The sequence below is a fragment of the Malania oleifera genome, chromosome 8, assembly GCF_029873635.1.
Source record: "Malania oleifera isolate guangnan ecotype guangnan chromosome 8, ASM2987363v1, whole genome shotgun sequence".
Classification (NCBI taxonomy): Eukaryota; Viridiplantae; Streptophyta; class Magnoliopsida; order Santalales; family Ximeniaceae; genus Malania; species Malania oleifera.
In genome coordinates this window covers 3,031,826-3,047,871 of record NC_080424.1, presented here as the reverse complement: position 1 = coordinate 3,047,871, position 16,046 = coordinate 3,031,826, and the positions used below count along the sequence as shown (strand labels likewise).

General features: G+C 36.0%; 2 protein-coding genes across 2 annotated transcripts in view; one reads left to right on the top strand and one right to left on the bottom strand.

Annotated features, from left to right (window-relative positions):
- Positions 1-10,619, top strand: part of LOC131161301 (SCY1-like protein 2 A) — a 47,341-nt gene extending 36,722 nt beyond the window's left edge. The window contains exons 12-14 of the mRNA XM_058116960.1: positions 8,461-8,622; positions 8,951-9,069; positions 9,198-10,619. Of these exons, the coding sequence (XP_057972943.1) occupies positions 8,461-8,622; positions 8,951-9,069; positions 9,198-10,152 (1,236 nt within the window). The 3' untranslated portion in view covers positions 10,153-10,619. The remainder of the gene's footprint in view (positions 1-8,460; positions 8,623-8,950; positions 9,070-9,197) is intronic.
- Positions 10,620-11,419: 800 nt separating this feature from the next.
- LOC131161303 (mannan endo-1,4-beta-mannosidase 5-like) lies at positions 11,420-13,525 on the bottom strand. The gene is made up of 5 exons (XM_058116961.1): positions 13,232-13,525; positions 12,862-13,056; positions 12,566-12,688; positions 12,238-12,443; positions 11,420-11,774 (listed from the first exon to the last, which is right to left on the bottom strand). Exons 1-5 carry the CDS (start codon positions 13,439-13,441, stop codon positions 11,420-11,422), a joined length of 1,089 nt encoding a protein of 362 aa, XP_057972944.1. The 5' UTR covers positions 13,442-13,525.
- Positions 13,526-16,046: the final 2,521 nt, after the last annotated feature.

The window sequence follows — 16,046 nt, the reverse complement described above, 5'->3', positions numbered from 1 at the left end:
GGTAATAATCAGTGGCAGATCCAGGTTTTGTGAAAGTTTCTTTTTTAGTTTGTTGGAGGCCCACTGGGCTTGAGCTACACAATTAGTTAGTCTATGTATTCATTCTCCTTCCCATTCCATTAAAAGGATTGAAGCTGAAGAAGTCCCAAGTACTAAAATTGTGGGACCTTACGGGATGGGGGACCCTGCGGGGAGACTGGATTTACTAATGAAAAATTTATAGCATTTCCTGTAATTTGGTAACTTAGTTATTTTTGAGTAGGCCATATAATCATCGTATTAAAACTTCTAGTCTTAAAGTTTATTAAAATATTAATTTGATTACACGTGATAATAATCTGAATTATATACATAACACTATTTTTTTTTTCAATATTTTAGAGATACTCTATCACAGTGAAATTGTTTATTCAAAGACTAAAATTTTTTATATTTTCTTTCTGGTTTGTCTCAGATTTTTGTAAGGAGGTTTCCTATTTTCCTTTTTGTAAATTCTTAATCCATAAATGAAATCATTTATTTTGATATATATATATATATATCAAAGTCTAGAATTAACAACATAAATAAGTCATTCTGTCAAAAAAAAAGAAAAAAAAAAGAAGAAGATATGAATACATATACACAAGAAATGCATGTATATTTACAAAAAAAAAAAAAACTTATTTTTTACAAGATAAATTACATTAAAATATGAAACAAGATTGTTATTAAAATCTAGCTTTAACAATGTTAGGGCCAATTTCTATAACCCTGTCTTTGAGAGGGAGAGAAATCTCTTCTTTTGCTATAAAAAAAAATTCAAAGTCTAAAGTTAATTACAAAGAAGTTATTATGTCCAAAAAAAGATATGAATGTATATACAGATGAAATGCACAGGAAAAAAAAACATATTTGTTAGAAGATAAATTACATTAACATATGAAGCAAGATTATTATTGAAATCTAGCTCTATCAATATTAGGACCAATTTCCATAACCCAATCTTTGAGGTTGGTTTTTATAATGTTTGAGGGAGAGTATTTTTAGGAAGTGTTGGTTTCTTATTTGCTCTATTACAATTTATTCCCATGTTTGAAATCTAGCTCTATCAATGTTAGAACCAATTTCTATAACCCAATCTCTGACGTTGATTTTTCTAATGTTTGAGAGAGTATTTTTATGATGTGTTGGTTTCTTATTTGTGTTATTTCAATTTATTCCCATCTAATAGTGTGTTTTAGAAGAATTTGTGTGAGTATGAAAGCTTGGTGAACTGAAAAGCTGAAGAAAATCATATTTCTGAAGTTTGATGAAGAATTTGGGCTTTATTATTTAATGCAACAGAGAGAAAGAATGTTTTAAACATCTTTTGTAGGATATTTTTATTATATATATCTTTTTTCGTATAATAAGGGGAAGATAGTTTTTTCCTTAGGGCCTTGGGGAACACTGCATACATTTTTGTTTTTATCATTGGAGGCCCACACTATGTGTAGCTACAGAATGGGAGGTAGCCTATCTCCTATTCCATATTCCTTCCTAGTTCCCATCCTTCCAAGGATTTGAACATAACTCCTCAACATGAAGGTTTCAAGCTTTAGGCACTAGGAAGTATATGATGCCCCCTAGGGGATGTACCATGTACATTAATCACACTCCAGACTTTAGATTCAAATTTGGAAATAGGAACTAGAGAAATTTTAGAAAGAGGATAGAGGATACAATTCTCTTATTGTGCTGCGATACTGCCCAATATCAAGAGTTATCTAAATAAACTCTTATTAAAAAAATAATTACCTAAATAAACCCAAAAATGTTAGTTGGACAACATCATAATACTAATGATAAGTTAATTAACATACAACAAAAAAATTTGGAGGTTTTTTTTTTGGGGTGGAGGCGTTGGGGGTCAATTGACCCTGTTAGCTGCCCTCTAGATCTACCACCACCACTGAGCAATAGTATTGATTTATTGGTTGGAGGATGGAATAGCTAGCCATGCATGCGATCATCCCATAAATTTTTTCCTTCTTTTGAAACTTTTTGGAATGTGAAAAAAAAAATGATGGAAATGAACAATTTGTTAACTTTGGGAATAAATGGGATTGCTAATTTTACTGTTGTTTCTTGCAAGCATAAACTGGCTTGTTGAATGCATAGATTTCAATGTGTGGCTAGGGACAACCATAAACAGGTTGGATAATGCTTACACATGGTTATTTGGGAGGAGCATAATAGAGGTAGAACATGTTGTCATGTTGTGTGAAATTAGTAGCATATTGCATTTCTGATGCATAATCGAGTCTAGGTTCTTTCCTGCTATATATTATATTTTTTATATATGTATGGATCAAATTCAAATATTTGGAAGTTTCATAATGTTCTTTGTTTTGAACAAACAAAGGTTCTTTCATTTTGCTAAGTTTTCTTTAGTCAATCATCTCATGTCCAAGTGCCTAACTTTTAACTACATTGTTGGTATACATACTAGTGTTAAATTGTTAGAATTGAGAGGAATTGAGCTAAGGTGAGATTTTTTTATTTTTTTGTTTATTTGCTTGTGAAATTATCATCGATTTGTTGTCATGCTATCTGTAAAAATGACATTTTCTGCAATAAAAATTATAAAGATAGTAAGTAATTGAAGGGAAGAAGTTGGATGAAAGATTTCTTAGTCATGTATATTGGGAGTGAGATATTCAATATGAGTTGATTATAAAATGATTACAAAATATGAAAATTTATTGAGGACAATTAAGAGATATATCTAATTATTTTTGAATATTTTGTAGTAACAATATTGAGATGTGCCTATTTATTTTGGGATGACTTTAGAGAAAATTTTTCTATCATAAAATTTATTTCAAAGTTTTGATTACTATTATGAATAAGTTAGTGTTGTGACTTATGGCTGTATTTAAAAAAAATAATTGCTTTTAAAAATAATAAAAAATTTGAGATTCAAATTATTGCCTCCACTGGTCAAAGGTCCTGGATTCGGCACTGTAGCATTCCAACACATCAATTTAATTTTTCTAAAATTTTCTTTCTTCTCTGCCTTCCTTTAAGATATGTTTCTGCTCCTTCAAAAGCATTGCAATTTTTTCCCTCTGTCAAGAAAACAGTTCTGTCGGGAATACAGTTGTTTCAAAGCCCTATCATTTGTCTCCCTTCAGGCCCACAATTACCCTCAGATTGGATCTGCTCCTGCTGAGTGACACCCCCCCTTCCCCCCCAAATTGGCAAAGTCCCAAAGGTTTCTTAACCATTTGCATTCAACAAAAGGATGACGTACAGTCTCATTTTTTCCTCTTGAATTAACAGCGCATCTATTCACCACCATTATCCCTCTATTATGCAAATTATTTTACGTTATTAGGATAAAAAAAACTAGAAGTCTTCATAAGAAGAAAAAGAAACAAAACACATAGGAAAATATAAAAGAAAAATAAAAGAAACAAAACACATAGGAAAATATAAAAGAAAAATCTAACACTTCTTAACTTGAAAAACCTCTCCTTGAATCTCTTACATCATAATTAACCAAGCACTTCAAATTATCTAGCTTCTGCTGACCTTCCATTTGTGTTTTAAGCAACTTGATCTGCAGGATTGGACAGCCACCAGAATCCTATCTGATTCACCATTTTTGAGCTTCAATATATATTTTTTGATAAACAAAGAACTGTTCTACAAGAGAAAGAAAGAGTACGAGAAAGAAAGGAAAGAAGAACATTAAGAAAATAAAAGAAAAAAATTACATGACAACTTGTTAGTCTCTCATTAAGGTTCCTCACGAGATGAAAACCTCAAGAATGCCTGCCCTCTCATAAAGGGATGAAAGTAGAAACAAGAGTTTCGTGGGAGAGTAGATAACTGAAAAAGACGTGGGTACATGAGTCAAAGGAGCCCCCCCGATCCAATGATCCTCCCAAAAACAGATTCTCTTTCCATTGCCAACTTTATACCAAACATTGGTGAACGATGAACGATAAATCTAGGAAACAAATTTTCAAGGACTGGAGTAAGTAATATATATTTTTTTGATTGAAAAATTCTAGATTTTATTGAAGAAAAGAAAAGTATAAAAAAAGGAACATAAGAAATCCTCCTTCAAAAATAAAAAAATGAAAGGAGGCAAAAATCAAAACAGCACTGCCTGTCAGTCATGCTGTAGGTCTGAAAAGGACAATCTTTTGAAGCAACCAACAGCAAAAGTCCACAATTAGGCCAAATACTGGATCCTATCCCAAAGCATAGGCGAAGAATCTTCTTTCTCGTGAATATGCGTGCATTCTGCTCTGAAAAAATCTCCCACAAAACAGAAAAGCATCAACACTTCCACAATGCTGAACCATCTCTACTCCCAAATTCAGAAGAAGAGATAACTAGAGGATCCTCCAACAACTCCAGACACACCGAATTCTCTCCAAATAAACCAAATAAAATATGAACTCCATCTTTTGAACGGCAGGTATGTTCCATGTCTGATTTAGTTGGGTGATATTTCTCATGTGCCACCAATACCACTTGAGGGTCCTATATGGGTGATGTTCTTGATAAATAATAGGAATTTTTGATCAGCATCATTCTCATTAACTCATCATCCCATTTCTTCATTACCTTAGAATGGACTTCCTTGCATTCCTTCCCACCTGAGTCAATCTGCCATCAACTGGAGTTCCTGCAATACATGAACATTCCTCAGAATTTCTTGTTGAAGACTTTGATGTGCGAGAACTGGTTTTGTTTCTATTAAAAAGATTATGCATTTCAGCCCCTGCCTGCACAGCCATTCAATGGGAGTAACCCTTACTTACCCCAGCCTTAACAGGCCTTTTCCCATCAATAATATATTTATCCCTCACCCCATCAATGTTCCCTATCATTTGCACGAGCATCTTGATTTGGAACTGGTTATCTAGGTCCTCATTAGAACTCCTACAATCATGCAAATACTTTTTCTTTGACTGTTCTGCTTCATGACATCTGTTCTCTTCTACTAAAGAAGACCTAGAACCAGTAGCTAAAAACAGTAGGATTAGTGGTTCACATTCTAGTTGTACTCGAGTTTTCTCCCTTTTCACAATCTACCAGCTGAGATTTATGAGCTCCATTTGGTATATTACCTGATTTCTGCACAGGAGATATAACTAGACTTCCCTTCCCCATACCAGTTGTGAATCAGCCTTATAGGGAAAGCATGAAACCCTTCTGTCTTTGAAGGATCTAACCATGCCTGACTGCTAACCAGGCCATCACTTGATTTTGAAGCCCTAAAGTTGGGCTCAAAAACAAATTCCAGAGAGAAGGCCTTACTGCTAACGGGATTTGGGGCTGACCCAGAGCCTTAGCCTAACCATAACCTGTACTATTTAAGGTTTGGCCTTTTTTGGATCAGTAAAAGGACTTTATTAAAAGGGCATCAAGGGGATGCCAAGTGCCAACCCAGATTACAGAGTCATTCTTCATGCAGGATGTCACACAAATCTAAAATTACATTATGGTCATTCATTACAATCCTACTATGCCAGCTGGGAACTGCAGTAATCCAATCCTCTTTACTAGTTTTAAGTGGCGTGGGAGAGTTTTTGAACTCTCTTTTATTTCTTCCTTTCCAAGCACACCAGAAAATTGCAAGAGGGATGAGCGACAAAGCGTTTCTCTTCTCCTTGGTTGTCTGAATCCCTTTCCATGCTCAGAGTTCCTCTTCTGCTAGCTGGCAGTAGCCCAATTTTCTCAAATCATGGTTTGAGCCATATTGCAAAGGTTTCTTGTCCAGGAGCAATGGAGGAGGATATGCTCAACTGCTTCTGCATCATCCATGCAAAGGGAGCACCTGTTGACAGTCAGCCCCCTTTTCTGCAAATTATTTAGGGTTAAGATCTTACCATATGTTGCCTCCCAAGCAAGAAAAGCTACCTTTGTAGGGGGAGCCGTGTTCCAAATGTGAATCCAATGGTCCACTTTGGTTGATTGGGTATGTTTTGGTGATGAAAGTTGAAGAGAAGGCTATACTCCAAATGTGAATCCAATGGTCCACTTTGGTTGATTGGGTATGTTTTGGTGATGAAAGTTGAAGAGAAGGCTATACAAATTAATAAGATGGGGGATTTTCCAATCTTCCAAGTTTCTGAAAAAGGAATGTTCCAGAAGATCCCCTGCTTTGAAATTTGAAGGTGATGACTGTTTTGTGTTGAGAGCTTCCTTAGAGTGGGCCAAGTTGTAGATAGCAGGAAATAAAGCACTTTGGGCCTCCCAGTCATTCTACACATCATGCTGAAGACAAATGTTATTCCCATTCTCCACTTTGAAATCTGATAGAAAGGGATGAAGTCATCCCAGCTAGCCTTGATAAATTTCCACACCCCTACACCATATGGTCCTCTGCCAGCCTGAGTAATCGATTCATTATGCTCTAACTCGTATTTGGAGGCCTGAATGTAGAGTAATAACTTATTCCAGGCCCAGCCCACTCCAAGCCCCAGCAGTCTTGTGCTCATGTGCATCGTCTGTCTTCATCTTGTTAGGTTTAATAGTCATTGATGTCCCCGACATACTAGATGCCTTTATAAATTGTCATCTCCATCAGATGGCAATCATAGAGCCTCTGTCCACTTTATTCATTAATTTTTCTCACACGTCATGTTATGGGAAGGATTGCAACTTAAATGCATTATACTGGATGACAGGTGATCATACTTCATCTTTCCCCCATCTTAAAGTTCTACATAGCGAATGGGTTGTTCTGTTGCTGGTAAATGAGCAGTGCATGTCAGTTGAACTACGGTCTATGAGTATCTTATTTAATTTTTGAACTGCGGCACGTGTGTTTTATGTGCATTTTATTTTTTGTTTATGGTTTGAAGAGAGCTACTGGTGTGATCATGGGGCCAAGTGTATATTTTCTTAGGGAAGCTCTGGTATCTTTTATAGCTCAGTAGTCTGCTATCATGTTGTATATATTGATATTCAGTGGTAGTCATTGATTGGGAAAATGGGTGTGAGGAATGTCTTGGTGCTCGTGGATTCTTGCCTCTTAAATTTCGAAGCGATTAAGATTCTTGAAAACAGGAATACTGATGGTTTAGTCCCATATTGGCTTGTCATGAAAATTTGTTGAAAAAATAAATGACACTGGAAATTAATGAAGGGCCAGACAATATTGTGCTCTTTGCATAGATATGGACATTTTTTCTATTAGTTTAAAAATTTTCTATTATTCTAATCGAATTCAGTGGTGCAGTCCTATGCAGTAGCAGTATAGCAGTGTAATGAGCTTCTTGATCATAGTACTATGTAGTGAACTATGTTAAATTGTCTGGTTGTGGACACATTAAGATAATCATGAGTTTTGCATCTTCTAAATTTCTAATCTTATGCAATTATGTTATTAACCGGGCATTAGGAATAGAATGGATTTCTTGATCGCAGTAATATGTGATTAACCAGTGGTTTTGATTATTTAAAACTCATTCTTCTGTATTGGCTTAAAAATTTCTTATATAGTGGAATTGTGGGAGTATGTAAGATACCAAACTACGGTAATATCTATCAGTCACTTTGGCACTTAAGAAGGATTCTTTAACCATATTCCTTAGCCCAAATGAAGTAAGTGTGGCGAGTTTCTCAGCATAGCATATAGGTGATTCGGCAATCTCATTTAGGGGATTTAGCAACCTCAGTTCAGCTTCGGATGTTTACTGTGGAGAAAGTTTAATTTGTAAATTTTCATCAGTGTCTTATTTGTGGATGATATATGATAAGGCACTTCGGATCATCACTTGCTTTCTGTCCCTGTGGTCTCTTTTGTTGATGGTTGTTTAAGGAATGTTCAGTTGTATCATTTGCAGCTAAAAGATGGGAATCTTATCATCTTCCAAAATTCCATTGAGATGAGGTACAGATTGCTTAACAGTGCGTTAAGACCCTCTATTCTGCTCAGGGCAAATTTTGTATTTTGTCCAACAATTCTTGTATGAATCTGGAATCATGAAACATGATATCGATATGCAGAAGATTTATATATCCGTACACTTCTTAAACAACTGTCCAACAATAGAGTTCAGAGGGAATGAGTGAGTGCCTACCTATCAAAAGGAGAGAAGATTTTGAGCTTGTGAATGCTTTTCAAACTCTTCTGCAAAGACAGCCTCATTTTCTAAGAACACTTCTTCATGGTGGTTTTATGTTGTTCCCTGTCCATATGAGATGGGAAGCTTTTCCATGAACTATAAATGTAGAAATCCTTGAGTGAGGAAAAGATCTGTACTTAGGAAATGGGCTTAGTGATTTTCATTTTTTGCTGTGGAACATCTTTCTTTAGGCGAGTTTTGATATTCCTCTTCTTCTTGTTCTTTTTTTGTTCAACATTGCAGTCTGCTCAATTGACTTAAATGGCAAACACGGGCATGGACCTTTATTTGTGCAGGCAGCCATAATCCTTTATCTCAATTTTTTTTTCTCTTCTTTTGACAGGTGCGAGTGAACGCTTTGCTATGCTTGAGTGAGTTGGTTCACGCACTGGATAAACATGCTGTTCTAGATATCTTGCAAACAGTCCAACGTTGTACTGCCGTTGATCGATCTGCACCTACACTCATGTGCACTCTTGGGGTTGCATACTCTATTGTCAAGCAGGTAATAGCTTCCATAGTACTGGTCCTGAAGTTCTGGTTTCTTTAATCTCCTCTTCTGGTGAGAATAAACCACCATGTCAGCGGCATGGGTGTTAGCCATCGACTACTGTTATTCTGACATGTTGGGCCCACTTTTTCTAGTTACCTTTTGCATTATGGTAAAAAATAGCCCTGCATTCACTTGTTGGAATAGAAGTGGTCTGAGATGACCAGTGATGCTGCTGACATGGCAGTTTAGGGCCAGATCGCCCAACTTCTCCTTCGTTGGTAGTATATAGATTCTTGTGGGATTACAGCTCATTGTTCTTGCCTCATTGTGTCTTATTCAGTATGGAGTAGAGTTCGCTGCGGATCATGTCCTTCCATTAATTATACCCTTACTCCTTGCCCAACAATTGAATGTTCAACAATTTGCAAAATTCATGCTCTTTGTTAAGGATATCCTCAGGTATTGACTATCATATGTTGCACCAATTGGAAATCCCACCATTTTCTCATGCCTCGGCATGTGCACTGTAATAAAATTCCCTGCAGCTTGACGGTAGCCTTCATCCATGTTGTCTCTTGATGTTGCAGTAGGATAGAAGTTAAACGAGGTGTCATGTTGACCGAATCTGGAATTCCAGAGGTGAAAAGATCCCCTTCAGCTGATGGGCTTCAGTCCGAAGCTTTGAAGAAAGCAAGTGGGACTGTCTCTTCTGCAACAAGAAGCAGCTTTGCTTGGGATGAAGATTGGGGTCCCACAGTGAAGGGATCTTCTACAAATAAAATTTCATCTGCTCATCCTTTTCCTGGCAATCAACCAATTCAAGTTACTTCCCTGCAATCAAATTCTTCCATGGTGTCGGCTATATCTACTCAACGAACGCCTTTATCATGCCCCCCAGTGGATGTTGAGTGGCCTCCTCGGCCATCTTTGGATGATACCCCCAGGTTAGGGGATAATGAGAAGCAAGTTCCAAACGCAGGTGCATCATCCACTTCAAGTTTTGATGATATAGATCCTTTTGCTGACTGGCCTCCACGGCCTAGTGGTGCTGTAAGTGGTTCTAGATCTTCCAACAGTGGTACAATAGGACCACTCACAGACAATTACGGGTCTAGTTTGAATGCGAGTACTCCTAATGGCGTTAACTTCCCAACCACCAGCAATGCCAATTGGGCATTTAATACTCAAAATTCTTTTGAGCAACCGAGGCAATATCAAGGAAGTTCAACTTCAAATACGAATAGTCTTAATAATGGGGGATTGAACCCTCAGAACTCCATTGGGTTTTCAAAACAGAACCAGGGGATTTCATCTTTTGGTACCTTAAACAGTAAGAAAGTGACGGATCTTGGATCCATCTTTGCATCTTCCAAGAATGATCAGGCTGCACTGAGGCTTGCTCCACCTCCACCTCCACCGACTGCTGTGGGGAGGGGGAGAGGAAGAGGGAGGGGAAATCAGGGAAATATTGGTGCTGCCTCTGCACCGCAATCCAGCCAAGCGAAATCATCTGGGCAACCTCCCCTTTTGGACTTGCTATAACTGGTTGTGCTCTACTAGCATTTTAGTTGCGCAAAGACAAAAAAAGCATCATAAGAAAAACTAGCTGTTCAGGCTCTGTAGATTTGTCATTACGTAATGCATGCCAAGAGATGGTTTCTGTAAAATGTGTTGAAGCTGCTGGTCGGTTCAGTCTGTTGAGCTGCCGGTTGGTTCAGTATGTTCAGCCTTGGTCAATCAACCGAAGTGGCTGGTCCCGTCGCAATCTTTTGTTATATGATAGCCTATGTCATGTTGTAACTTACTACGGTTTCAAGCCCCAATAGTGTTTTGTTTTTTTGGGGGTGGGGCGGAGTTTATATTTGACATTCATTTTGGTGTTTTGTGTTTATCTCCTAAATCTTTTGATATTCTGAAAATTTTCCTCGGAATAGTGTATTCTTGAGAACAGTACCAGCTTTGTTGGCTGAGACTGGAAATAATAAAAGAAAATGTATTTGTTTCGTTTAGTTTTGAGCATAAATTTTTGAGGACTTAGAATCAGTTGCTAATCATGTCTTGGGTCAAAAGGGTGCAAGCATTCTTTCCCCCAAAAGTGACTTCTATAATTATTAATGAAGAACAAAGACTCATGTAGGAGTCTACATGGAAGCAGTTTTTTATATTCTGCGATGGGATAAGTGAATTGTTCTTAATAAAGTTTTAAAAAAAATGTATGGTGGAAAGGTTTAAGGGCATGAAAAATAAGTGGGTAGTTTGCCGATGAAATGTATATGATCTAGCTCGATAGTTTGTTTTATTGGTGCATTTCATGAGTTTTGATTCATTTACTGAGCTGAGCTTTTGAGTAAATTGTTAATACCTTAATTTGTTTGCAACCCTAGTAAACTAGCATAGTTTCATTGGTAATAAATCGCTTTCATAAACCCATTTCAACACATGATCACATTACTGAACCCAAGCTAAAATTCTAATATCATATGGTTTAATTCTCTTCAAATGGTCTAAATTATTTACATGAATGATTAGTTAGTCACTAGTTCATTTACTTTTTATGTATGTTTACAGATGATCTAAATTCTTTTTCTATGTCTACTTTCTAGATCATACACCATCGATTAATACAAAGTGTTAGAGAAATATAGTGAAAGTAAATATTTTAATAAGAATTTAAAATTTGTATGGAGACACTTCTCTATACGCGTAGGCAAATATAGTCCAACACTATCTCCCTCCTTAAATAGCCATTGTTGATTTCAAAATCTAAGGGTCTTCTATAGGGTATGTATCATAGAATTTTCTCTAAGTGTCAAGCTAGCGACTTCATTTTTTGAGACTGCAGAGCAATGACAGCCCTTGTAGATGGATCCTGAGGTAGAATGATCTCATAACCATCTCTGTAGGACTCCATCCCTTCAGCCATGATTTGCCAAACCAACCCACCACCTACAGCTCCCCCATTTCTTGCAAAACTATATATGTTGGAATAGGTAGCAGTCAAGAAGGAGTCCCTCCCTCTCATATTGAATCCTGCATCCTTCTTTGACTTTCCAAACTCTGCAAACACCAATGGCTTCTTCAGTGCTGTTATAGAGTCCTTAAAGTGACTCCACATCCACCTCCTCATGAAAGCCATTTGAGAGTCATCATTCTGCCCGGATAACCTGTCAAGACCCCCAAGCATCATTCAATGAAACATACATATTGGTATTTTGAATTGTGCTAACCCTGCATTTGGGAGTACAAACTTTAAATTTTGGATTTAGATTTGAATGGATTTGGACAAATTTCAATACAATTTTATATTAAATCTTATGCAAATCCAATGCAAATACAAATTTAAGGCCTTTACAAAAAAAGGGTAATTATTTTTTTGAAAGTTTCAATATTAAGTTAAGTGAGATCTCGAAATAGGAACTTCAACTTAAACTAGTTCAAGCATGAAACTTTAAAAATAAGTGTTATAACTAAACCTTTATACAATGAAGTGAAATTTGGTGGATCAATGACATGTGGTGGGATATCCTTTTGAATATATGAGGTGAAGTTATGAATCCAAGTTAATAATGATCAATGATTATGAAGCCAAACAATGATCAATGAAGGATCAATGTTGATTGAACTTACCAAATATCGGGATATGCGTGTATTGTCGTAAAATCGATCTCCTTAATTTGATTATTGCGAATAAAATCTGTGCCAAATTGGCTACCTCCTGGATTGTACCGCTTCCTACTTGGCATTGAGGCTCCATAAAAACCTTCCATCCCTATCTCTAACAAGTGTTTACTATCTATAGATTTTACATGAGATGCCATCTCATGAACCCATCTCTGTTACAACATAATTGAGTATCATACAATAATTAATGAAAGTAATCTGTTCTAACAAATTAAATCTTTTGTAACATAATTTTTTTCAAGCATCTAAAGTGTTTTGAGACTTTGCGACTCACATTTAGGATTTCTCCAGAAGGGTCAACTTGACAACGAGGTTCATTCATTAGCTCCCATGCCATGATGGTTGGATCATCTTTGTAAGCAACTCGAGTAATTGTATTCATCCGGGTGAGCACTCTCTAGTGAGATGATAATTTAAATGTTCATACCCAATTTGTTAGCATTAAAAACAATGATTTTAATCATTTTTCAAAAGAAATTTCAAAGAAACATCATTTAATATAACTAGAAATCAAAACGCTAGCAATCTTAAGAAACACATTAGCCCATCTGGGTGCTCTCTAGTTTGTACCTTGACATGGTTCTTGTAGTAGTCCTTAACAACTGGATTGGTGTAGAAGTCATCATCACCATTAATCCGCACACCAGCACTTCTCGCCCAATTGACATACTGAGCTCTCCCTCCGAAATCATTGTAATTGTTGCTTAGACTCAATATTAATCGGATACTATACTTCCGTGCCTCCGAAATCACGAAATCAAGTGCCTGAAAAATGCTATCAGATTACCAGATCACCAAAAACATACTCTACATATGTCAGGGTTGGAACTTACATTAGAACAAGAACTTAGAAAACATCATATGTATAGACATATTCATGGCAATTGCATTTTAGTAAGTAAAAATCTTAGAAAATGGTGAGATTTGGGAAACAAGAAACCTGAAAAACATGTTCATCATAGACACCGGGCAATGTCTGCAGAGGTTGGTAGCCTCCGTCGCTGAAAGCCCATGTCCGGCAAATGGTGAGACCTGCAGCCGCGGTGTCCCGAAACACATTGGAGACCTTGTACCTTTGGGCAGTGTCTGCTGCAACGTGCATCATCCAGTATGAGTTAAACCCATTGAAGAGGAAAGGTGATCCATTCATCACAAACTGGGCATTCCTTGTTTGAACAAATCCTAATGGGGATAAAAGAGGCCTGGCTTCACTTATAAGCAGAGCAATATTGAGGAGGACCCCCCAAACAGAGCAGATTCTTCCACAGGATTTCATTCTTCTTAATTTAATTAGTTGGTATATGTGAAGTTTGGCGGATCACATACAATATGGGGATCAGAGTTTCTAATTGATCACTCTAATTTCTGAAAGGTGCTGTGTGTTCTTTCTATTGCTCTTTTTAAATATAATACAATCCTCATCACATTTGAGGAAGAAGAAAAAGAGAATTAAAAAGGGATGCATGGATATTGGAAGTTATTATGCTTACAACCCTTTGCATATTTGAAAAGGATGATGTGTTTCGGACAGACACAAAAGTGGATCCGCACTTAGATCCACATAGTTGGGCCTATGGGGAGGAAATTGGGTTATACATAGAGAAGTCAAAACTTAATATTTTCATTCTGAAACACAAGTGAGGATAAAAAAAATTACACTCCTTATGGGGTTGGGATACACGTGAAGAGTACTTAAAATTTTTCTTTTAAAAAAAATGGCAGGATAGAATATTAATGCACAAATTAGCTGGAAACATATTTGTTAGGATTGTGACAATTTGTGATTATTAAGTTTAGGAGGTGCTGTCCTTTTTTTTTTTTTTCAAAGGTGTAGAATGTGGTGAGTGTGTGTGTGTGTGTGTGTGTGTGAGAGAGAGAGAGAGAGAGAGAGAGCTTATTTTTGCTCGTTTTGGGCTTTTGTCTTCCATTGGCCAAAGCTAAAATTGGGTCATCGGGGAAATGGCTTATAATTTTTTTTCATGAAAAATATTTATATAATTTTAATAAATTTAAAATGTATTAGCATTCTAAATATAGTCTGAAAGTAATTAAATGTAGTTATCAAAAAAGGCATTTAGATTTTTTATATAAAAAATATTTGCACAATGTCAAGACAAATTAATAAAAGTAGATGTTTGTAATCTAATAATGCAAAAATAGCAATAAGAACATTGAATTGTTAAAATGAAATTTCATTTTTTGTTTTCTTTTTGGAAAAAAAATAAGCATGCATGTGATCAATGATGTGACCTTTTACTTTTTTTTTTTTTTTATATTGACTTCCATTAGAATCATTAGAAATTTTCTTATTGCATTAATCATGCATGATAGAACATCAAAACATGATAACAATTCTAGGACCATTAGGTTTTCTAAAAAAAGTTAAAGAAAAATGTTTGCATCATCTTTTCTCTATTTGGATTGCATTGACACCGTCTGTGTCTACTATATGTAAGGCACCGAAAGGTTACTTATGGTGAAAAAAAAAGAAAAAAAATGAGGCTGGTAGTTAGGTAAGAACAATTATTAGTTAAATTATTTCTATTAGTCCGAGGGAAGGTGGGACCCACAAACATTCTCATGCTATTTAAATGAACACTTTAAATGTACAATACTCACACATAATAGTGTTCAAATATTATCTTACATATATAGGTTGTTGCAACGTCCTGAAGCAAGGCTCGAGATCGCGAGGTGATAAAATATGATTTTTGAAAATTTTGAATTTGGAGTCGCCGCTAACGTGTCATTTACCTAGGTGCGGTTAGACACCTAATTACTAATCATTTGATTGGCCACTAGACTTATCTTAGACTTAAGAATCAATAGTTTTGGTCTGCTTATACTAGATTTGAGATTAGGAGTACGGTTATGCGAGACGAATGTATTACCCCCTACACACCCGTTTAACGAACGATACCTAATTACTTATAAATTATCCCAAAATTAAATTTAATAACATTAATTTAACTCCTTTTGAAATAAATGAATAAATAAATAAATTTATCATGAGTCTAATAAGGCCTCCAAATTTTCACTTTTATTTGAAGGAGTTAGTGGTCCCATGTCATAGCGTAATCTGATCAAAGTACTAAATGGGTAACGTAGCCACTTCCGAACTGTCTGATGTGTTTCTTTGGACATTTCAGATCATGTCACATCGACGATCTTGTCATTTTGATTGAGCCAACTAGTGATTGACACGTGGTGACGTCGCTCTTAGGCAAAAATAAAAGAAAAGAATAAAAAATTGCTGCCGCGTGCCCCACTTCCCGAACTTGCATTTTTTATTATTTGTTTATAAAATTTTTATTTGAGAAAAATATTTAAAAATTATAAAAAAGGAAAACATTCAGAAAAATCAGGATAAATTGAGGAAAATCAGGAAAATAATTTTGAAGGTCAGAAAAACAAAAAATAAAGAAATATTTTTGGACTATTTTGAGCCAAAATAAATTTTCTTGATTTCTTTTCTCTCTCTCCTTAATCCTTCGCTGCGAAGCTCTCTCTATTTCCCTCTTCTTTTTTTTTTTTTCTCTCCTTCTCTGATTTCCTTTCTGTTCTCTCATTTCTCCCCTTGTTCTCTCTGGTTCTCCGAACATCTCTCTCTATCCTTTTTGCCTCTCTCTTTCTGCGTTTCTGAAGATCTCTTTACCGCTCCTCTGCATTTTGTCCCCTCTTCTCTCCCCTTCTTTTGTTCTATCTTTTCTTTTCTCTGCTTTGATTTGTTCTGTTCTAATTAGTTTATTGATTTT

Excerpts from the sequence above, each read along its gene's own strand:
- LOC131161303 (XM_058116961.1), bottom strand. The coding sequence starts at position 13,441 with ATGAATGGATCACCTTTCCTCTTCAATGGGTTTAACTCATACTGGATG. Across the intron at positions 12,444-12,565 it reads CTTCTGGAGAAATCCTAAAT|AGATGGGTTCATGAGATGGC; the intron begins GTGAGTCGCAAA and ends ATGTTGTAACAG. Across the intron at positions 11,775-12,237 it reads CACGCATATCCCGATATTTG|GTTATCCGGGCAGAATGATG; the intron begins GTAAGTTCAATC and ends GGGTCTTGACAG.